The sequence below is a fragment of the Zootoca vivipara genome, chromosome 6 (genome assembly GCF_965207765.1).
Source record: "Zootoca vivipara chromosome 6, rZooViv2.hap1.1, whole genome shotgun sequence".
Lineage (NCBI taxonomy): Eukaryota > Metazoa > Chordata > Lepidosauria > Squamata > Lacertidae > Zootoca > Zootoca vivipara.
In genome coordinates, this window is record NC_142589.1 from 6,537,128 (window position 1) to 6,561,269 (window position 24,142).

A 24,142-nucleotide genomic window follows, 5' to 3' on the forward strand; every position below is an offset into this window, starting at 1 on the left:
TTTTTCTATCAGTGCTTATTGCTCAGTGTCTCCCTTTGCATCTCACCTTAAGAAATCAACATCTGCATAACCATCTGCAACTTGTCCTTCACAGCAGAACTTGTACAAGGACACACATGTATTATAATAAAATTCCATTTTATTGTGGTTGAACTTATGCAAGAGGAATTCCTTATGGATTGTTTGTCAATATTTTCTGTTTTGACTTCTGTATTTGAAAGGACAGCCCATATTACTGCAGATTTGAGGGACAGTTGTTTGAAGTCTATACACTGCATGCAATAATAGAAAATTCAACTGTTCTTGTTTTGCACATATCTCCTACTTGGGCAGTATGAAATAAATTCTTCCCCTTAAGCAATAAAACTGAAGTCATATGCTATTAAACAATTCAGATCATGGTATTATGGGACAACATAAAATATTATTAACCTTGTTAAGATGACCTGAAGACTGAGTAAAGTTCCCCTAGAATGAAGTGTGTGTGTGGGGGGGGAAGCTGAGTAGCAATAGGGCAGGCATCCCCAAACTTCGGCCCTCCAGATGTTTTGAACTACAGTTCCCATTTCCCCCGACCACTGGTCCTGTTAGCTAGGGATCATGGGAGTTGTAGGCCAAAACATCTGGAGGGCCGCAGTTTGGGGATGCTTGCAATAGGGAGTCAGTAGTGGGGATGGTGAGGCAAAAGACCCTGGACCCAAGCACACATGCATATTGTATAAATACTTTATTTATTAAATATCTTTACAGTTCATTAAAATGTATTTACAGATACTATTCTTGCACAAATTATATACTTCAAACATCCAATTCACATAATTGCCTTTTAGGTAAGCACAGGTAATGATAGTCTCATTTAACAAGAAGGCATCCTCATTATATCAGCTTTGTCAAATAAAAGAAAAAGTCAATGTCTACATTTAGCCTGGCTTCCCATGGAAAAGCAATCCATTACAAAGAGTAATTCCATTCACAGTGTCTTCATCTTTGCTTGCTTTTACTATGGACAGTTTTGTCTATATCCAATCTGGTCCCAATTTTCAAGGTTTTTCCCACTTGTTGTGGAAATAGCAAATTGAGGGAAAGCCATGGACTTAGTTTCCTTCATTAATATGGGTATTTCACATTAGCCTAGCCCTTCATATCAACAAACTCAGTAACACAATTACAGGCATTCCTGTAAAGCAAGCCCTGCAGCTGCAACTGCATTACTGAGTGAAGCAGGTTGATGTTATGCCAAGTTATTTCTTTCAGATTCTTTATAAAGTAATTCTGCAGGTAAGATCTCTCCAGGCTCCACCCATGTATTTCAGATTTAAGAAAACACAAAATGGAATGTCTTCTCTGTGCCAAACCAAAACACTAAACAAGTTCCTAGGAAACACTACTGCTTTGAGGATTGGTAAATGTTTTTTTTCACAAGTACATGAATCCTGCCTTTTTTTGTAAAATATATTTGTGCGCAAACAGCTTAAGTTCATAGGAAGAAATTAGGTTCAGATATGTTTGAGTGCACATCTTAAAATGGAAAAAAGACAAGCATGTAATAGAAATATTAATTCTTTATAATACAGTATTGCTCTAAAAACAGATGGCAAAAAGCTATAAACTGTACTGGTCTTTGGCGTCTGGAGAGGGGAAGGGGGAACTTAGTATCTGAAAGTTTAAAAACTCAATTTGATCATCATAAAAAACATTGGAAGAGACAAATGGCTTTATACAAACTGCTTGACTAAAAACTGTTCTAAGCAAAGCAAGGCCAGCAATCCCAACAGATGTTACAGTTCTGCTACTCAGAACAAGATCCAAGAACAGTGGCAAAAGGCTCCAGGCCATGACCATCCGGGCATAAGAAGCACCTTCCTTTTCCACATTTGTTTAATTGATGGGTCATCCTTTGTAGTTGCAGAAAGGCAGGAAGATAGAACATGAAGCAGGGAAACTGTCCTGCTCTATGGAGGCGCCAAGGCCAAAAGGAAGGGCAAGTGGGTTAGGCCAGTCAATCACTAATCAGGGCTTGTTCTAATAAACAATAGCAAATACTGGTGATTTAAAATGCAAATGAAGTCCAAATTATAGGATAACTGCTCTTCTGTCAAAGCAGGAAAGAAGTCTGGAACTGCAGCAGTAATACATTCCTTCTAATTGAATATTGATAGTTATAACTTGTTCAGCTAAAGTAGCATAAGGGATTGAAATGATTTGTGCAAAGTTATCATTTGCCACATTTCTGAATTATAGCACTATGAATTTTCTTTATTTCATTGTATTCCACCCTGTATCCATGCTGGAAAAAAATCATTTTGTCAAGTTAAGTGGTTAAGGCATTCTGACAAAAAAAGAAAAGAATATTTTAAGAAAAATTAAGATGCCAATTTCACAAAAAGTAATTTAATCAGCTTCCAAATGATTCTGCCCATCCTCATGGTAAATAAAATGCCTGTTAAAAGTAGGATGCATTGAAATAGTGACATGTACATGGTACATGTCACATAATTATAAATAAAAGCTTGACGTAATTATGCAAATATACAGTACAACCACAAAAAAATATTTAAAACAGGCTGAGGTAACCTCAATCTTACAGTTTTAACACAACAAACCTGGCAGTAAAAAAAAAACCTTTCATCTTAAAAAGGTTGCTTTACTGGCCAAGCTCAGAATCTAAACATCCACATTACCCAACTGCTATATAAAACATGGCTTTTCATTTCTAAGTACTTTTCTACTAGCAAAAAAGTTATGAAAAACTGACCATTATATATCTTTATAGCTATTGGTTTTTACATGAGCTTAAAAAAGGAGGGAGGAGATTGCAGCCTGAAGAATAAACTAGATTGAGTGGATGTAAATGAAAGGAAATGCTATATTGCAAAATGGCTATTAGATACCTGTAAACATCATTAAAGTTCATTCTGGAAATTCTGTACACCAAGCTACTAAAATGTAAATGCTGCTCATTCAGCATTTTGCATGTGTGCAACTTCAATTGCTGTGGGAGCACAAGCAGAAGTACGTACATTGAAACACCATCAAGTTCCTCAAACCCAAAAGAGAAGACTACCCACTTTAATGCCTCTATCGTTCCTCGCTACCTATGGCATACAAAGCAAGATCAGATGATTCGTGCTCAGGAAACATGCCATTCCAAACTCTCAACACTCTTGCTTCTTCAGACTTAGTGCAACTGAAATATCTTTAGAAAAACTTTCTCTCTAAAAGAAAGATCCAGCCAGCACAGGGCTCCTTGCAAATAAACGATATTTCCATCTGCATGATAACAGGCACCTTCACACACATATATATACACACACACACTCTCTCTCTCTCTCATAGACACACAATACGTTTCACGAACTAATCTTGTGTTTCAAATTAGTAACAGACAAAACTCCTGCACTAAACCATATACATCTTGAGGCTCACTGCATTTGGAAGCCTCCAGAGAATTCATATCAACACAAATCTCAACTATCATTTTAACAAACTATGTTAGTTGCAGAATGATTTGTGACCTCTCAAATTAAAAATGGGCTTTTCCCCCCTAACAAAACAATTTTGTTTGTCCTCATGGAGGTTTTCTATCAGTGTCAAACTGCACATCTAGTTCTGAATTATGAATAGCCAATTCTACTTATTTCTTTCAGAGCCATAACCATGATTATCGCGCACCCCCCCTCCCCACTATGAAGTAATTACTACTAGAGTTTGAAAAGACAAGCTTCAAGTATTGAAATTCTTCATTTCTTGCTGGCAGATGCACCCTAGTGTACTCCAGTAGTGGTTCATGATAGAGACCTCGACTGCAGGCAATGGAAGTAACATGTAAGAGCCACTGAGATCAGCTGCAGAGAAAGGCATCCTGCCAGCAGGAAACAGTCCATGTGAAGTTGGGAACGGCAGGAAACACTCAAGTCAGTTGTCAAAAGTTTATGCTGTCAGTCTGTATATTCAGCTACTATTGAAAGGAGGACGGTGATGTCATCTGGCTTTCCACCTGCAAAGCAAGACATTTACATATTTTCACAGGGAGAAAATGGCAAAGAAACTGCCATTAAAAGCAGGTCACGAAGCCGAACAGAGGGCAAGTACTCTTCAGCAAACCCAACACATATGTCTGGCAGACATAGAATCATAGAGATTCGTCTAGTCCAACTCCCTGCAATGCAGGAATCTCAACTAAAGCATCCCCGACAGATGGCCATCCAACCTCTGCTTTAAAACCTCCAATGAAGGAGAGTCTACCACCTTCCATATTCCAGATACACTCAGTACCATAAGCTAAGAGCCAAGACTTCCAACAGGTGCCCTGTTGCTATCCAGGGAAATCTAAGAGCTAATGCTCTAAATAGAAATGTTTGTGCTTGCCTTTTACATACTTCACTGAATTGTGCTGGAAAACTTAAAAACATTCCCCCTGGACTCTAATATAGCTGGCTTATATGCAGTAGTTGTGGAAAATAATCAGGTTTGTAAGTATGCAAAGTAGTTTGCATGATGAAAACCAAAATTATACAGCAAGTCAGCAGCAAACCTGGGAACAGGTCATCTCACTCTTTGTAAAACACCACCCCAATTACTAGCCAGTCTCTCATTCTAGTACAAAGTCTGCTTGCCAGTTCAGAATTTGGAACAAATGCTAGCCTGCAGTGTCATTGTTAAGCTTCCCACAAGAAAATGGTAAAACTTACCTCTTACATTCAATCCATTATCACAAGCAAACTGTGCAAAGGGAGACATGTAATTTGGGTCATACGCCAGTTCATGAGCTTGCTCGGCGATACTTCTTGCTGTCTGTTGTATACTTTCATAATTTGAATTCTGAATCAATAGTATGAGAGACAGAATAATATTTTTTTTTTACCAAGGTTACACATTTCATATGTCACAAATAAGTGCACATAATAGAAGAATATTGTTTACTCCCTTATTCCAACTTACATATTAACAGTGGCTAACTCAAAAGGATCTGTTCTGGGTTAAAGACAAACATATTTAAAGTTACAGGTAGGTAGCCGTGTTGGTCTGAGTCGAAACAAAATAAAAAAATTCCTTCAAGACCAACTAAGTTTTTATTTTGGTATGAGCTTTCGTGTGCATGCACACTTCATCAGATACACTGAAACAGAAGTCACCAGACCCTTATGTATATTCAGAGGGTGGGGGTGATGGGAATGGGTGATGGGCTGATAGGAGTGGTAAACCTGTTGATGATTGTTAACTACTGTTAATGACTGCAATTGGTCTTGCAGGGGGGGGAGCAAGGGCTGAGGTGAAAAGAAAAGCTTGATCATGTATAATGAGATAAGAATCCTATGTCCCTGTTCATTCCAGGTGGCTCCATGGTTTTAAGCTTGCTAATGAGTTGCAATTCAGCAACTTCTCTTTCCAGTCTGTTTCTTTGAGATCTTGTATAGAATGTCCTGGGAGATTGAAGTGTTCTCCTACTGGTTTCTCTGTCTTGTGATTCCTGATGTCAGATTTATGTCCATTTATCCTTTGGCGTAGGGTTTGGCCTGTTTGTCCAATATAGAGAGCTGAAGGGCACTGTTGGCATTCACAATATTAGAAGATGAGCAATTAAATAGTCCTGAGATGGTATGTTGGATGTTGTTGGGGCCAATAATGGTGTTGTCCAGGTGTATGTGGCAGCAAAGTTGGCATCTGGGTTTATTGCAGGCTCTGGTACCAGTGTCCATGTTCAGTCTGGTGGTTGTATTATTGTGGGTGAGGAGTTGTTTAAGATTGGGTGGCTGTCTGTAGGCAATGAAAGGTCTTCCTCCCAGAACTTAAGAGAGCTGTCATTGTCCAGGAGAGGTTGTAAATCTCTGATTATGCGTTGTACTGTTTTAACTTGGGAGCTGTATGTGATAACTAGTGGTGTTCTGTTATTTTCTTTTTTGGGTCTGACTTGCAACAGGTTCTCTCTAGGTATCAGTCTGGCTCTGTTGATCTGTTGTTTAACTTCATCAGGTGGATATTTTAGTTCTAAAAAGGTTTGCTGTAGATCTCTTAGGTGAGATTCTTTGTCTGTAGAGTTGGAACAGATGCGGTTGTAACGTAGGGCCTGGCTGTATACAATGGATTGTTGGTATGTTTGGGATGGTAGCTGGAAGCATGTAGTTATGTTTGTCGGTCAGTTGGCATATTTAAGTATGCTATGTATGGAAATAAATCTCCCTACTCTCCACAGCAGCAAAAGTTTTGGGAAGCTGCATTTGACTTAAAGAGCATATCTGAAGCCCTCTGCTTTCAACTCAGCTTCCAACTTTTACTCAGTTTTTATCTGACCCCTTACTGCATAAGCAAACACCAAGAAATGGCTAAAGTGGGGACGGGGACCAAAACCAAACAGCAGAATTCAAGACTGATTAATAACTTCTTCCCAAATTTGCTTTCCTCGATCTTAATTCCTTTGAAATGCTGAACTTAATAAGAAAAAGCCATCACTACTGTTTTCAACAGAAGTTGCCGTTCTGACTCCATAGGGATTAATGCTGGGAACCCTATCTGTAGGGCATACTACAGCAGCCAAATTTAAGGTTGCCTGTGGTGGCACTCAATACCACATGAACCTACACATCCACAAGGGCAATAGCATGTTATCTCCTGCAAATGCATTCCTAACCCTTCCCTCCCATCAGCACCGGAGGACTTAGATAAGCAAAGAAAGCCACTAAAAATGGAACTGTATTTTGGGAAAGGAGGGGGAGAAAGAAACAACTTCCCTTGGAGACCCGTTTGGCACAGCCTGTCTTCCTTAGCAGACATGGCCAATGGAGGAGACCAAACTCAAACCAGGCTGGGGTCAAACATGCCCTCTGGGGTGCAGGGAGAGTGTGGCCGAAAAGGAGGAGCCTCCTCCACCTCATCAGTCTAACTCAGGCACCCCCAAACTTCGGCCCTCCAGATGTTTTGGACTACAATTCCCATCATCCCTGACCACAGGTCCTGTTAGCCAGGGATCATAGGAGTTGTAGGCCAAAACATCTGGAGGGCCGCAGTTTGGGGATGCCTGGTCTAACTCAACTAAGCAGATTTCCCCTTTACTCCAATTTCAAATGAGTCATTTTAAGCAACTACTTTTAGAAGATTTTGGGAGTGTCTGGGAAGTTACAATATTAAAACATTTTCAGGAACCAAACTTTCTGAAACATATCTTTATTGATTAACTGAAATTGCAAAAAGTGGGGAGCACCTTCGAAAAAGCCTCCATTTTTTCCTGCTCTCCAGCTCTCTTCCCCACTGTCTCCCCAATCCAGTTCAAAATATCTGGAGTTGAAGCTCTGGGGCCAGCAGGAGGCTTGAGGACGTATGGGAAAATGGTGGCTGCTGCTGCTGCACTAGCTATGTGTCAGTTCCGCTGCGCCTCTCTTTGAGGCTTCCTCTGCCCCTGCTGATGTCCTCTTAAGGCTCCAGGGAGGGTCTCATCATGAGCCACGAGGGCTCTCCTGCTCTCCCACAATTTCTGTGTTTAAATTAAATGATTTAATTATTTACCAGCGTCATGCATATACACGATCACGCATAAGTGCAGGACATTGTATTTAACTCTCATGCATTCAAAATTCAGCTTATTGGAGGGGCACTCTGATAATCAGAGTTCCACCATCATGAGAAAGACAGCCAGTCTGTTTCATTTCCTACATAAATGGTGTAGCCACGGGCGGATCTGCTACAAAACTAATGAAGCTTAAGCTTCAGGGCTTCTAATCTTGGAGGGCCCCAGAAGCAACTTTAGTCCACCTTGCTTAAAAACTTTGGGTCAAGTAGACTAACATAATATGCAAATAGTTACATGAACTCGTCTCTGTTTAAACATTTCACCCAACTCTCTGCATACTGCTTACCTTTAGCTTCTTAAGCTCCTGTAGGATCATGTAGTCAGGCATGTTGTCAAAAAGCCCATCTGTGGCTGTCAGAATGATGTCTCCTAGCTGGACATCAAACGTAGTACTGTCTGCAGCATCTGGGCTGTGAAAACAATGATCCCAAATAGCTACATATATTTGAATGGCTTTCAGGTCAGAGTTTAGTTTAATCTGTAAAATGGGGAGAACACTACATTCAGCTTACCTGACATAGCTCATTAGACACAACACTGGGACTTGTGACAGACAGTTTGAGGCAAAAGGAACCTTAGTAGAGCAGCATGGGATAGATCCCATGATCTCTCCGCTGCACTAGTATTTTTGAGTGACTCCTTCTTTGACCTGTGAAGTGCCAAAGGCCTTGCTGTGCACCACCAGTGGAAAGGGAGTAATCTTGCTTCAAGTTCTTTGCTAAGGTACCCTTTTAAAGCTGCTAGTTCCCATTGAACAGAATGTGCTTTTCCAACACTCCCATCGTGGACCTTGGTGTTCTGCCAACTGGGAGTTTTGCTCATTTTGATTGGGCACAGCACACGGCTGGAAGCTTTTAACCGTACTGAAATACAAGCTGCAGTCACATGCTTCCCTCTCTGTTCAAGCATTTGCTACCTCACTGCCAGAGTATGCAAAATTAGCAGATTCCCAATCCAAATCCCAAGAGTGAGAAGGAGGTCCCCGAAATGAACAGGACAGCATGACAGCATTTGCATGCTGGGCGAACACACAGCTATTTTGGACACTAGTGAATGCACTCAGCGGGACAAGGCTTTTTCCACATCTCCATTCAAATCCTGCTGCAAGTGCAAAACAGCCACAAAGAACAAACTTTTAGCACCCATTCCAGGAATTCAACTTGGAAGAGCAGCTTGATTCACTCTTAAGCCAAATTCACTCTTATAGCCAAAAATATTTCCAACAGCAACACATAAAACAGTAGTATTCCTTGGCAAACAAGTCAGTAGGAGGGAAATTTTAAAATGTGATATTTGAGGCCCTGGCAAATGTGGCCACACATGAAAGTCAAACTAAAGCAGGGACCTGGAGGCATAAAAGGAACCTAACACCACACCCTAACCATCTTTATGCCAAAGCTCTGTTTTGTAACATGCAAATATCAGAGAGATGAGGAATACTCCATACATAACCCTTGCACAGCCTCATGCAAGGAGGAGACACCTTTGCCTCTAATGGCCACTGTAATTAGTGAAGCCAGGCTAGTGAGAAGAGAAAAGCCCCTTTCGGGCAACCATAAAAACCCCTGAGCAGAAAAAGATCATTTCCCATACTTCTCCTTTGTTTGGAAAAAGGGAGTTACACATTCTGGGACATGGGGTGTGAGCACAACTTCCCCTCACAATTCACTGGGGATGCACCCAACATAATCGTTTTGGGGAATTTAGATCTGGCCACTCACACTTAAAAATCTCACCTATCACTGAAGACGACTCCTTCAGCTTCAGGTGGTGCTATTGACAGCTGGAACGGAGTGTTGAAGTAGTGCTGTTGTTCATCAGATCGGTGTACTACCTCTCCACCTCTGACTACCAAAAAGCCTGAGTCCCCCAAGTTTGCTGTATGTAAACGATGACTTGTCCGATCCAGAACTACAATGCAAGCTGTGCTGCTCCCTGGAAATAAAATTAAATATTTTTATGTAACAACATATAAATGCAGCTGCTTTTACTTTAAGTGGGGTCCACTGGCTGCAGTGTTTGGTCCAGCAAGGACAAGAACTTAAGAGAGATAAACTACATGGAAATGAGCTGAATAGAATGTCTATTGTTTTCCAACTACTGCGAGAAGCTATTTCTAATTAGCAGAAACAGACTTCCAGTGCTGTTCTCTTGGTAAGTCAACACAGCTCTTCTTAAGGGTAGCACATCAGACTTCTAAAAGCAATGCCACCATTATTCTGAAACTTAATAAGCAGCTATTTGGACTCTTACCCACTCTATGCACTTTTTTCAACCAAGATTTGTGGAGGCAGACATGTAACATGCATTCATTTCAAAAGAGCCCCCAAAGAAGTGCTGAGGAGGTTGGACAGCACTTAACAGCACTAGGCAAACATGTACTCTACTATCTCATCACTGGTCAATTAAATACCAGGAACATGTGAGCAACTGACACATTGGCTCTTATATTGGCATTCCTAACAAGGAATGTTTAACAAAGCAATCAAGATAAGGGGAAAATTTACAGCAGCTAAAAGGAAGAAAATCTAGAAGTGTCGGATAAGGAGTCAAGCTGATCAGAAATGCACTGCAAATAGAAATTCAAGTGCCAAACATGGAGCTGATGTGCTCTTGTGAACTGAGAAGGTCAAGATGAATGGGACAGGCACTCACAGCATGAGGCCACCTTGGCAACATTCAATTAAGTCAGGACTTTTCCACAAAACTAGTCATGATGTAAGTTGAAATTAGAGCTCCTTTAAGCAGTTCCAGCAACATCTGAACTGAAGGCGAAATGCTGCAGCCAATGCCCGTTCTTTAGGTGTGTAATGAAAAAGGGATGACTCTTCCTGAGTTCAGCAGAGGCTAGCTATATATAGCATACATAGTTACAGCGTACAGCGACCTCTTGGCAGAGCAGCTAAGGTCAGGTGAGAAGCATGTGCGGTGTGAAAAGTAACTTGCACTTAAGTGTGCTAAAGGTTGTCCGTTTCCATTAGCATGGTTGGTTCTCAACACAGCAAAATCCTGCTCCTTCAAGGCCCCCCAATATCACTCCCCCTAACATCAAACTCACCCCCTTAAGTGCTCACAGGGCTGTGGGTGAAAGGGGGCTATTGAGGAACAAGAAAAGGTGTCAGCATGCCATAGGGATCTTCCAAGGTCACAGAAGTACAAATAATCTTGGGGAGACACTACCTATGGGGCAACAGCCCCCCCCCACAAAAAACCCTGCTGAATGAGGACTGGGTGTGCTCAGCGATCACAGTGTCTTGGGGGACAAGAGTGGAGAGGGGGGTAATTGGGTTATCTGGAAGACCTGGCTGATGGGACTGGCAGGAACAGTGAACTGGCGCATTCCACACTGCAATGTTCTATTGTGAGACCCACTTGCTCTCATGAGTTCAAAGAGAATGGCATGAACGTAAAATATAAACAGTAATTTTATTTTTAACTTATTTATAAAAATATTTATAGATTGCAATAAATAAATAAATAAATATCAAAGCAGTTTACAACAAAAATAAATAAAAAATACAATAAAAACATGAAAAGTTAAAAATAGACATGAATAAACCATTGTGGAAATATGTATTCTTAATTGCCTCCTTAAGCCTGGTGAAATAGAAAAGTTTTCAGCAGGTGTTTAAAGTTAAAGCACATAACACAAATATCCACCCCTAGACTTCTCCTAAACTGGCACCCAGCTGGAATGTATTCCCAGTGGGGAAGTTAAATCTGAAACCAATAATGGCAACTCCATATTGCTTTTAGAAAACCAAAAATAAAAGGTAGGAGCAACAAAGTACAAGTGATGCATCACCCTGTAAAAAGGACTCAGATTCAAAGGAGAAGCAAAGGGGCTTCAAACTGAAAGCGTTTGCAGTTTATTTTCCTAAATAAACATATATCTGCCTGCATCAGCAACCAGTTCTGAAAGAGCAGGAATTACATCAAAGTGTTTTTGTTTGCTCGCTTATTTAATGTGGTACCAAACCAGAGTCACTTCCCCTTTGTGGCCAAAAGCCACCTTTTATTTTGGAAGCATTTGTTGGAAGACTGCATGTGTCAAATATAATTTGAGAGTCTTACAAGATGGCTTGCCTTGGCCAGGGGTACCCAATGTGATGCCCTCCACTTGTTCTTGTACTACCACTCTCATAATCCCTGGGAATTGGATATGCTGGCTGGGGCTGATGGAAGCTATAGTCCAATAACATCTGGAGGGTCACTGGTTCCCCACTCCTGACCTAGGCCAAACAAGGAGTTCCTGTCAGGAGGTGATAACTGAAGAACTTCCCGGCTAAGATGGCTGGCTAAGAATACACCTCAGTGGACTGATGTGAGAAAGAGAAGAGACCGTTTATGCTTACCAAGCAAAGGTACTTTGTTCTGCAGCAGCTCACAGTAGCTCGTGGTGAGAATCCCCACAGGATTGCTTGGTATAAACCGTCCTTCCTTGACCAAGCGTTCACAAGTGCGCATGAGAGTCCCTGAGAACTGAGAAGGATCAACACCGTAGTCCCGCCAGCCTCCAACACCATCTGCAACCCCTAAATAACACATATTATGAATAAATTCCTCAGCATTAATGAAGATGAAATTTACATTAAACATGCAAAGCTGATGAGGTTTAATTAAATATTCTCCATATCTGCTAATATTTCTAAAGAAGACTTTCTAAACTAATCACTAATTGCATCTAAACTAATTCAATATGTTATGCCGAAAGCACAGAGGTATATAATCACTTCTGATTGCTGAAAGCCCAAAATAAGGGCTCATTATGCAACTAGCTTAAGACAGATGGGGGAGGGGGGAGTTATGCAGAAGTCAACAGGATCAAGGACAGTCACCTTTACTTCCTTTCTGGTATTATTCAGGTGGTTTCCTCATCTCTAAATGGGCCCACATCAGGCATCCCCAAACTGCGGCCCTCCAGATGTTTTGGCCTACAACTCCCATGATCCCTAGCTAACAGGACCAGTGGTCGGGGAAGATGGGAATTGTAGTCCAAAACATCTGGAGGGTCGAAGTTTGGGGATGCCTGGCCCACATTCTCATGTGAAGCAGCACCCTAGATTTGCATAACGGAGCTGTGATACTTGGCAGTTTTAACCAAAAGTGATTGTGCCCCTTTGGGTGCATTAAGAAACTCGGAGCATAGATATGATTACCTCTCTAACAGAATCAATTATGAGCTGGTGGTCACCTATATTTCTTGAAGATGAGCACCTCAATTCATCTTAACCAGTTTCATCACCAAAATGTACCGTAAGTAAAAGGGAAAAGAACGGGTTAGACAGGCTAACTGTGAGGGGCTGCAGTGATACAGTTTTAGTCATGAATTCACATGCACATTTCAACTTCAGCCGATTTTGAGCTTGAGGAGATGCTAACTGTATTTGAGATATCAAACATGCACCAGCCACGTAACCATGAACATACGCAGGAGAGCAGAATGGTGCATTTATACACATTTATCAGGAGAAAGTGGTTGGCTGATAAGCTACTACAGCTATACAGTAGGCTCCCAGAATGGTTGGACAGTGTGGAGCCCATTTCTCTCAAACATTGCTATCCAACACCATCAGGCATCAAGATCAAGAATGGACCTTCTCCGAAAACTTTCTGCAGCAGTTCTGCAGTTGCAGAAGGGTTTGAAGGGCAAAGTTGTTTAGCAAATTCTTGAGGATTTTGCCATGGTCAAACAAGAGTAAGAAATATTCTCAGTGGTACTGCTGAGTAGCTACAGCCTACACACACCCCTCTAATAATATTAAACTTATTTGGTTCAGAAACTCTCTTCAGCCTGCAAGTATCAACATTTGGTATTTTATGGAATGCATGAAGCTCATGTTAAATGATTCAGGATGCAGTGTTAGTCACTTTTTCAACTATCAGGGAGTGAACCAAAGGAAGATAAATCTGCTAAACAAAATCACAGAATTGTATGGTTGGAAGGGTCGCCGAGGGGTCACCTAGTCCAACCCCCTGCAATGCAGGAATCTTTTTACCCAACGTGTGGTATGAACCCATGACTCTTCGATTAAGAGTCTCATGCTCTACCTACTGAGCTATCCCAGCTCCCCAAGGCTGCAAACCTCTATCCTAGAATTGAAAATTTAGTGCATAAAGAAAAATGTGCTAATCTGTAAAATGTCTTTCACTTAGGATGCCAGCTGAACTGGAGATGGAGGGTTTAGAGCTGACCTTGGCATGAACTATGTAATCTGTCAGCATGTTACTGCCAGACTCTGAACAGACTATCAGCATTAATCAGATTTCTCCCCAAAATAGTCCATAACCTTTTAGAACGATTTTTTAAGGATTTGTATTAAAAAAAAAATCTACGCAAATCATAGCTGTCAAATTCTCCCTTTTTTAAGGGAAATTCCCCTATGCTGAATAGGCTTCCTCGCGAGAAAAGGGAAAACTTGACAGCTACGCACAATGCAACACCAGAAAGCAAGCATTATGACAATCCCCCTATTGTAACACCACAAGTAATACAAAGCACAACTTGGATACCATAACCCTGAATACTAAAGAACACCCTTCCTTTCTTCTTTAGGAAATGCACATGAATCCTCTAAACCAGTGGTTCCCAATGAGCAAAGTAGTTTGGAGTGTTCAATGCATGCACGACCATGCCTGTGCACTTTGCTGCAAACCCGGAAGTGGTAGAAAAAGGGGGTAAAATAGACGGGCTTATATGTGCTTGACCATTGTGCACACATGACCTGGAACACAACCCCCACAGAAATCAGGGGTTGCCTATACTACACCCTGTTTTTTAAAAAACAAGCCATGACCTCTCTGCTTTTGAAATTTTTGGTATCTCTATGGTAGTTTTTGTTATGTGAATGGTGCCGCAGACCTCCTGGGTCAGTTACGATGGCCCCCTGGAATCCACAAACCACCATTTGGGAACCACTGCTCTGAACAATATGTTAAAAATTAATATTAGATTAACCATTTGATTTCTCTATCAGTGGTTTAAAAAATCACAGTCCCCATCCGATTAATTGATTTGGGGTGGGGATCAGGAATTTTCTTACATGCCTACATTAGGTATGAAAGGGTCATTTGACAGAACGTGGGCAAAATCACTGCAGGTCTTGCAGCTTAAACACAATGGGACCTGAATGGTAAGGCATACAAGAAACAGAACGCACAACCACAAATAAATTAAAAGTGTGCCTGTGTATGAGCCTCTGGAGATTGTAATCGTGCCAGCACATTAGCTAAAGAAAACATATTTAAGCAACCTTGTATGTATGCCTTGCGGTTGCCTCATCAACTTCCCCTTCCTCTAAATGCTGCTTAGCATTTGATCAGTCTTCCACAACTAGTCTGGACAAGCATCCTATTCCATCACCCCCAGATTCCTCAGTTCTGAAACCCAGCATGTCACTCTCAGCAACAACAGTCAGAAAGTGTTGAACAGCGTACAGTATTCTGCAGAGACAGTCAGCTGGGAGACCAGGAATCCCAACCTGCACTCTTTACAGATCACCAACTCAGCCACAACACACTGTAAAAGAAGTGCCTTCATGCATGTACAAAAAGGCAACTCCTACTTCCCCAACTGTTCAAGTCTTCTATAACTTCCCACGTTCAAGGTCAACCCTGAGGCCTGTACTTTATTACATTGGAAATATTAAGTTATGTTGTTGTAATTTTGCTTGTTTACCTTATGATAAAATTGTTTAGTTGTTTATTGGTCTTGTTTATATGATTTTGTAATTTTTCTATATTATTTTTAATAATCCCGGTACTAATATTTTTCTCCTGTTTACTTTTATTAATTTGTTTCCCGCTCTGGGATTGAGGACATTCAATGAAAAGCAGGCTATAAAAATTGTAACTAATTAATTAATAGAATAAAGTTTCCTTTGGATATCATAGAAAAGATACCTACATCTGTTACTGTTTTCAGAACTGGGCATCAAAGGGGATTTGGGGGTTAGGTAGGGCCAACATGTTTAGTTTACAGTTAAAGAACAATTTAAAAAACTTTTGATCAACTAAATGATTCACCTGATTTAAAAATTAAAGACCTGTTTCATGGTTAACTGTTAAGTATTGGAGGGAGGAAAAAACCTACAGAGGGCAAACTCCATCTTAAAAGAGGCATTCCAGCTCCTTCTCTCTTATGTAGGAAAGAACATGTCTCATCAAAGATTATGCCTGTGCATCTAAAAACAAAGCATACTTATGTCATTTTACACTTAGGCAAATTCAATCCATTAATCAACTAAGATTTCTGTAATTGGGCAACAGACCTAGCTTTATTCACTGTGTTAAAATCACCAGCAGTCGCATAATTTCATCAGAACTAACCAAGGACAGTTCCAAAGGAACAGTGTCTGTATAAATTCCCTGGCTATATGGTGTATCAATATATTTTCCCTCTTGCACTAAAAAACTAGTTACAGGTAGGTAGCCGTGTTGGTCTGAGTCGAAGCAAAATAAAAAAAATTCCTTCAGTAGCACTTAGTTGGTCTTTAAGGTGCTACTGAAGGATTTTTTTTATTTTACTAAAAAACTAGTTTGATTAAAAACTAATGCAAACTCATGGCCATAAAAAAAAAATTCTCAAATATCTGAAGCATGGGATTTAAATACTGAACATGGCTGGATAAGTTAACCCTATTTATTTCATAAAAATTATACACCATTTGATTGTAAAAAAGAGAAAGAAATCCCTGAAAGCAGTTTACAAAATTTAGTTTATTTGTATATCACTGAACATACTAAATTAACCTTTGTTGCTGTTAGTCAGTTCTATACCATAACTCTTAACCGTTCTAGCAACAGGTAGGTAGCCGTGTTGGTCTGGTATAGTCAAAACAAAATAAGAAAATTCCTTCCAGTAGCACCTTAGAGACCAACTAAGTTTGTCATTGGTATGAGCCTTTGTGTGCATGCACACTTTTTCAGACTTAATCATTCAGATTAAGAATGTCTTAACCATTCTGATTCTCTGCTTCCTTAGTGAGCATAGGTAAGCAGTTCTTCCAACTACAGGGAGGACAGTCCCCAGAGTTACTGACTGGGTACATGCTATGCATGCTTCACTTACAGATACTCAAGGCAAGCAAGCACTAAAGCAAATGGTAGCTGATGAGGTAGCAGTGAACTTCTTTGTAGGCTATAGGGGAGGGCAGGTGTATGCTGTGCTGGCAGCAAGCAGGGCATTTCTGGTACAACCACTTACCGGTATGGTATCTTCCAGAGGATCAGATCCAAATTTTACTTTCCCACTTGCACAAACTATTCTAAAATATGCAGTTTTATTTTGGCCAATAACAAACCACAACTTTGGCTAAAAACAGTTATAAGCAGGCTGTTACAAGCATTCCTTCACCTGTCTGTCAGTGATCAGAGACCAAAACACCTGTGTGCTGCCCTCCACACCAACTAAAGACATTTACAGGTACTTGTAATTGTTAAATCTTAGGATACTAGAAAACCTGACCATGCCAAAAGAATTTTTTTTTACTAAAAATGCAAGTAATTATTGCAAAACGCCCACTACCTGCATTCTTCCCTCCTGAAGTAGCCACCTTGGGACATTCTGCATTAGTTCCTTGTGTGTGCCTTTACTCTGTCTACCCATCCAGCATTCTCAAACAGAATAATTAAGCAATAGCATGGTTCAAATGAGATCCCTGGATGCAAGCCTCTTTTTATGCTAACAAAATAACCCCTTAGCTCATCACCTACCATTTTCACAGACTGTCCTTCAGCCTAAATTGGGCTTACATTGGTGAATATTTTTTTCCACTAAGCGGAGTTGTTTTGATTATGCTTTGGAGAAGCTGTCTTTCCAAGGAGGAGATTTGAGTTATAAGAAGGATTAAGACCGATACATGCTTTGAGGTGGGATGAAATTAATAAGAACCTCAGCATCATTCATACTGAGAGAATGACAGAACAATTTCAATCCCTGTTTTGGATGGGGCAGGGGAGCTCTGCTGGTGAGCAACATCCCAATGCACAAGCCCAAAAGGTGGGTGGGCTGACGTTACTGCTAGCAGTATCCCTGCCAGCAATTGGCAAAACAGTACTGTATGTTGTGCGGGTGCAGCTGGGCCGACACAGGATCCGCTGACCCTCCTGCCATTCACAGGATGGCAAAGACCTCTTTGCTATGTCAGCCTGAGGGCTGATGCAGCAAAACTGCATTTTTCCCACCCCCACCTTTCCAGTGCAAGGAGCAAGGCTGTGGATGCAGCAGTAGCTATGTATCAGCCAGGAGTTTGGAATGCTCCTGAGCCTGCAGTCCTATACTCAGTTACTTGGGAGTAAACACAATTTAGTTTAATGAGGCTTACTTCTGAGTACTGTAGCTTTGACTGCAAGATAGAACAAGCTTGTTTTCCCCTGCACCGAAGGGTAGTTACAAGAAAGGAGATTCCAATCAAACATTAGGAAGCTCTTTCTGATGGCAAGAGCAGTTTGACAGGGAAACACACTCCCACAAGAGGTGGTGGACTCTCCTTCCTTGGTGTTATGGACTGGCTGGATGCCGAGGAGTGGTGGAAAGTACAGGCTGGGGAAACCCAAAGGGTATCCCCAGGAGAAGAAGGCTCAGAGACAGAGAAATGGTGGTGGGACAACAATGAGTGGACAGAGGAAGAAGGAGCAGACTAGGAGGAGGAAGAGGAAGCAGAAGAGGTAACAGGCCCTCCTACTGCAGCCAACCACCCTCCTCCCTATCTCCTAGAATATGCAGAGAAATGAAACATGCAGAGCAGATTGGTTGTGTGTAGTTTGCAACTGCTTGGGAAATACCCTGGAAAAGAGGAGCCTTAGAAAGTGATGGCGACCTATAGTCCTCACAACTGCCTCATTGGGGAAAGACTTACTGGTCAGTTGCTGGGATCACTAGGCCTTCACTGTTTTGGCTCCTTTGAATAATGAGTTATGGTAACTTCAATGACACAGTGTCTTTTATTGCTGACCTATGCTTGGGAGATTTTTAAGCAGAGGTTGGGGGACCATCTGCCATGCATGATCTACTGTAGTTGAGATTCCTGTGTTGTGTGGGGTTGGGGTAGATGATCCTAACTCTACAATTCTATGATTCTATGATCTTCCAAGAAATATTTGAAATGTCTTTGATCTTTTCATATCTATCTATCGCTTTTCAACAGTACTGTTTTGGGGCTTATTAAAATGATTAAACGGTTTGGAATGTTATCCCTCATAAAACGCCCAGCCTAGGATTTGTCAACAGTGTAAAAGCCAAAGAGGAAAACCCAAGCAGTGTGTGCCTGTCTGTTAACTCTGCCCAAATTGCACAGAAACCCAGGACCTGGTGTTCTGACAAACCTGCAAGTCTCTAGTTTCAGTATTTACTTATTTTTTAAACCCACACATTTTCCTTGTGGTTGCAGAAAACAGCTTGGAAACACAGGCATCTACAGAAAGCTTCCTGTGATCTCCCAAGCCCTTTCCTCACTCTAGCAATGTATTCCTTATGAAGTGTCTATGACAATTTAATTGAAGAATAAACGATCCAAATTATCCCCATATATGTAAACATGCTTGATGCATTCTCAGTGTGGCTTTTGCTTCATTGTAAACTGCTGTTGACTAATGTCCCAAACAAGGTGCTAAGGAAAGGAATGAGGATCCTTCAACTTCTGCACCAAAATCACATTTCATGCTCTTTTTATGTAAGCCTTTCAGAGTTACAATTTTCATCACCACAGACCCTGATCTCTCCTGAGTTCCTATGGAGGATCTTTTACAATACTGCCATGAAAGGAAAGCTAGCGAAGCAGTTACAGTTGAAAGGCCAAAACATGTACAGTCACCAAGAGCTGGCACCAAACCTTCTCACTTCAGGCAGCCAAGGCACTGGGATCTGCAGGAAGTTGCCATGTGGTTCCAGAACATATTAGCATTTAGTGTACTGCAAGTGTTCAAAGCACTTCTTAGTAATCTTCACAACTTCTCTGTTAATGTAGGAATTTCAGCAGAATATCAACTGCTGACAACCTCTTCCCTTTTACAAGAAAGGCCATTATTACCTTTCCCACAATGCAGGAGAGTGCCTGAAGCTGGGTGAATATTTTGCCTTAATCCACTTGCTAAGAGAGCACATAAGGTGAGATTTGAACTGAGGGCTTCCTGGCTCACACCCGACACAGTGCAATACTGTACTATGAATGCCTTTCTTAGAATTAAGCCCCCTTGATTGCAACAGTGCACAGGACAGCAGCAGTAACCACTGAGCTACAAAGGATGTGTCCATTGGTCATAATAGCTCCAGTATCAGATGCAGTAGGTCTCTGAATACCAACTGCTGGGAATCATGAGCAGGAAGGGACAGGTCTTTGGTCTGATTCAGCAGGGCTGTTCTTCAGATCTAGTAATTGCACAACAGAAAAAGGCCATGTGTAGGGGTGGTGTTTTTTTTAACTGTGGTCAAACAGGGACTTAGAAGTTGGGCAGATTCCAAGTGCTCTTGCAATTTTTTTCCCACTGGATGGGAGCAGCTCATGTGGCTACTCCACACCCACATCCAGCCCACAAAGACTCTGAAAACTGAAGGCAGAGATCTTCTTGGCATGCTTATATCCACAAATGAGTAATATATAAAGCTAATCTGGACTGAATGGAAAGTGAAACACATTTAAAACTCATTCTACATTGTTATTTATATAAAAAAACCTAATTGTGCCAAGCTCTTCTCCATTTTATTTTATAGGTTGTATAAAATTAATTAAGTTAATCCAGAACAGTGAAGCTGCATAAGTGTTTGAAGACATTTGAAATTTAGAACAAAAGATGCAGGCAGAGCACAGGACACCAAACAGAGAAAAGATAACATGGTTACCAAACATGCAGGGCACACAGAGGGAAAGAAGGGCAAAATATCCAATTATGTAGGCTAATAAAAGTATCATTTAAATAAAGATTTCAAAATGGAGAACTAAGAGCAAAAAGAGAATTTTATTTTATCTACTGTGGATTGGGCTAAGGAACCAATAGAAAAATGACAGCAAGAGGTTAATATCTTTGTCATCAGCAAGCTTGAGTTCACCTATAGCTCCTTCTCCAGGGAAGAGCCTGGAACCTGGAGTGTATTTTCATGGGCCAGAAGAGACGGAACCCAACACACACAAAAATAATGGTGGATTTCAACTGTAAGCTGCTTTAGGAGTCAGTCTTAACTGACTGAAGAGGACATAAATACCTAAATCAAAATTAAGAGGGGGGCTGTTAGAACAATCATCCAAAGAATACTAAGCCACAAAATCACTTTCTGAAGCATTAGGAAAAAATTACAATGGAGAAAACTATGTATGACACATAAGGAGGAAAAGTGGGATATAAATGTAATACATAAAATAAAATCTGCTTGCTACAACAGTAATAAAGTACAGGAAACAAAGTATTTAAAAATGAAAATAAAGAGGATTTATTCCCTGCATCACTTCAGTGACACTACAAGGCTGCTTACATAGGACTACTGCAACATAATGACATAACATCATCAAATCCTGCCATACAATTCACTGTAATCCAACCAAAATAAGGGCCAGAGGGGGAAAAAATGCCCAGCTATACTATTAAAGAGCAATGCAGAACCAAGGAGACTCCAATCAGTCTTTCATTTGATAGAAATCCATCACTCACTCCCTTTCCATTCACAGTGCAAGTAATTCTACTGACAGAAAGGAAGAACTCTACTGACCTTCCCTTCAACATGGATCATATGCTAGATAAGACACTTGAACAGCCAAACTGCATTGTGGGTTATGGCCTAAGAACAAAGATGAACTGCACTGCATGACCAAAGACGATATATTTTTCTTTGTCCTCCATATCCAGAACTACAGAATTGGCACCTGACAAGATTCTTTTAAATGTACTATTCAAAACATTGGTTTTTTTTTTTAAAAAAATCACTCATTACAACATTTTTTAAAAAATCACTCATTGCAACAGACATGAAGCTACCATGGCAACACTAAGTTTCACTAACATAATATGTTTAGATACAAGAGCAAATTTTCAACTCTAAATAAACCATACACCAAGGAGTGTTTAGCAATCTACATTCATGTTGCTGCTGCTCAGCAAGCAAAAGGGGATTTGAGAAGCCACATCCCCCACAAAGGGCCTGCACTCAGGAGGTTTCCCCCCTTTGCTCCTGTGACATCTGACAACAGCACAGCTGCACTGCACTGAAGATCAGCAGGAGCTCTGAAACCACAGGAAAGTGGGTGTGGGGAGTGAAGCTTGACATCTGAAACCGCTTTCAATGTCACTTTGCTTTTCACCTGACAAGGACACAAGGTGCGCTAAAGGCAGGAAGTGTTTGCTCCCAACAGCTTATTTCATTTGCAGGGTTAGAAGGGGGGGAGGGACACCTTAAGAGTTTAAGTTCAAGCTATTTAAAAAGACGGGGAAACCTAAAATGCTTTTTAAAAAAGTAGCAGCCACGTTGGAACTACAGGGGAGCAATTATGGACAGGTCCTGATGAGCAAAGGAACACATCAGCCCACACAGGAACCTAGACTGGGCAAGATCAGTTCTGGAGCCCCCCACAATCATGGAATCTACTTCACTGTCTTCCTGGATCTTCCTGGAACACTTTGCTCTGAGACAGCAGCCTGCAGATATGTAATTATAGGGCCTTTTCAAATACTACCCAGGGGTGCTATATTCAATCAAACATGAGGAGGAAGACAGGCAAGTCAGACAAACACAAAGACCAGCCTCAGACATCACTCACCTAGAACATCTGCAGATCGGTGCCGGGCCACAAAGCAGGCGTCATCCCCGTAGCACATGCCTTTCTTCAAGATGCCCTTGCGGAAGTCCTTGCCAAAGCCACAGCTGGCAGTCACCAGGCTGTAATCTCGAGAGTCTGTTTGAGAAAGGCCACCTAGGACTGCCCGGGCTACCAGTCTGCCATAGGAGAGGACCGAGAACATGGTGTGGGGAGCCCAGCAGCCGACCGCCTGCAACGAGGGAAATCGTGGGCAGATCTGCCACCGGAGCCAACGTAGTCCGCTCTGAACCAGGGCCACCCCAAGACCCAGGGTTCCCAGTGGGGACCCCTCCAAGTGGGGACCCCTTGTTTGAACTCTTCTCTAACAAAAGGTTATTTCAACCTTGAAATAGAGCCCCTTCCTTTATTTGTGTGTGTGTGTGTGTGTGTGTGTGTGTGTGTGTGTAGATATATAGATGTTCTATACCTATATTCAGTCTCCTGGAGACTTCCTTATCCACCACTTTTACCCACCCTCTCCAAAAAGAAAACTCAGCTTTTAGGTCTCTCTCTCTCTCTCTGCCTCTCTCTAGAAGGGGTCTCTATACTAACTACATTACCTATCCTTCCCACCCAAATGAGAGATAAAGACAGAAGCAATGCCTTAAGTTTCAAGACGGCTCTAAACTCAGGCAGGTTTTTCCTTCCTGTCAGCACGCTTAGGTCGCCTGACCTGCGCTCCTCCTAAACAGGACCCCTTCTTCTCCTGGTGCACATTTCCCAAGGCCCTCCAAGTGTGTCAAAGTTCACCGGAGGGAGTTCAACGGATTCCAACTCCTCCTCGGAATAAGGCCCTAGCCTAAAGGCCAGGGGTCAAAGACCCCACCCCTTGCCCCTCCTCCTCACCACGAGGCTCGTTTCAGATCTACAATAAAAACTGGAGCGGAGGGGGGGGAAGTCAGCCCCCCACTGAAAGGAGCCCCTCTTGAGAGCGAGGGCTCACAACCCAGAATGGGGCTCTGAGGTGGGGGCGCTCAGCCCCCGGCCCGCCCCCGAAAAGAGACGGCTTCGACTCCCGCCAATTTCTCCTCAGTTAAGTGACTCCCTTCAGACGAGGGAGGAGGCTCAGCTCCCACTGCCCCTCCTCCTCCACGAGGCCCCCCCTGAGGGAGGGGGTGCCCAGCGCCCCTCAGAGCGCACAGAGCGACGACCCCCGTTCCCAGCCCCTCTTTCTCTTCAGGAGTTGCCTCTCAGCTGCACCCAAAAAATGACAGAAACAAGTGGCGGCCTCCCCTCCCGGGAGGACTCTAGACCCCCACCTCAGGCTGCGGCGCCTCGGCGTGAGGCGGCCCCTGAGGTCGGGGGCTGGGCTCTGCCCTCAGCCGCTCTTGGCCTCCCTTCTTTCTCCGTCGCCGGCTCCCCTTGCCCTTCTCTTTCTCCTGCTGCAGCTGCTCCTCGTCCTCCTCGTCCTTTCCCACTTCACAGCCGGCGGCGTGTCTCCCCCGTCCGGCAGCCGGGATCTCCAGCCGCCATCTTCCGCCCCGTCGCGTGCTTCGGGCCCGCGTTCCGCCGGCGGCTCCTCAAGGAGAGAGAAAGGGAGGGAGGGAGGGGGAAAAGGGAGGGAGACGCGCGAGGTCAGCCCCGCCTCTTCGCCGGCGAGGAGAAAGAGAGGCGGGGCGGAGGGGGGAACCCCTCTGAGCTCCCTCACATCCGGGCCTCCGGCGCCAGCCGAGCCCCGCGATTGGCTGCGCGGCTTGCCCTCATTTGCATAGCCCTACCTCCCTCCGCGCTCCCCCGCCCCTCTCTCCGTTCGCCGCTCGTGAAGGTCAGCTGCGCGTAAGTGCGCTTGCGCGGG

At 42.5% G+C, this 24,142-nt stretch overlaps 1 protein-coding gene across 1 annotated transcript; it reads right to left on the minus strand.

The window, feature by feature from the left end:
- Positions 1-712: 712 nt before the first annotated feature.
- Positions 713-23,892, minus strand: PPTC7 (protein phosphatase targeting COQ7). The gene is made up of 7 exons (XM_060276360.2): positions 23,607-23,892; positions 22,309-22,537; positions 11,920-12,099; positions 9,301-9,499; positions 7,851-7,974; positions 4,692-4,821; positions 713-3,997 (listed from the first exon to the last, which is right to left on the minus strand). Exons 2-7 carry the CDS (start codon positions 22,508-22,510, stop codon positions 3,939-3,941), a joined length of 894 nt encoding a protein of 297 aa, XP_060132343.1. The 5' UTR covers positions 22,511-22,537; positions 23,607-23,892; the 3' UTR covers positions 713-3,938.
- Positions 23,893-24,142: the final 250 nt, after the last annotated feature.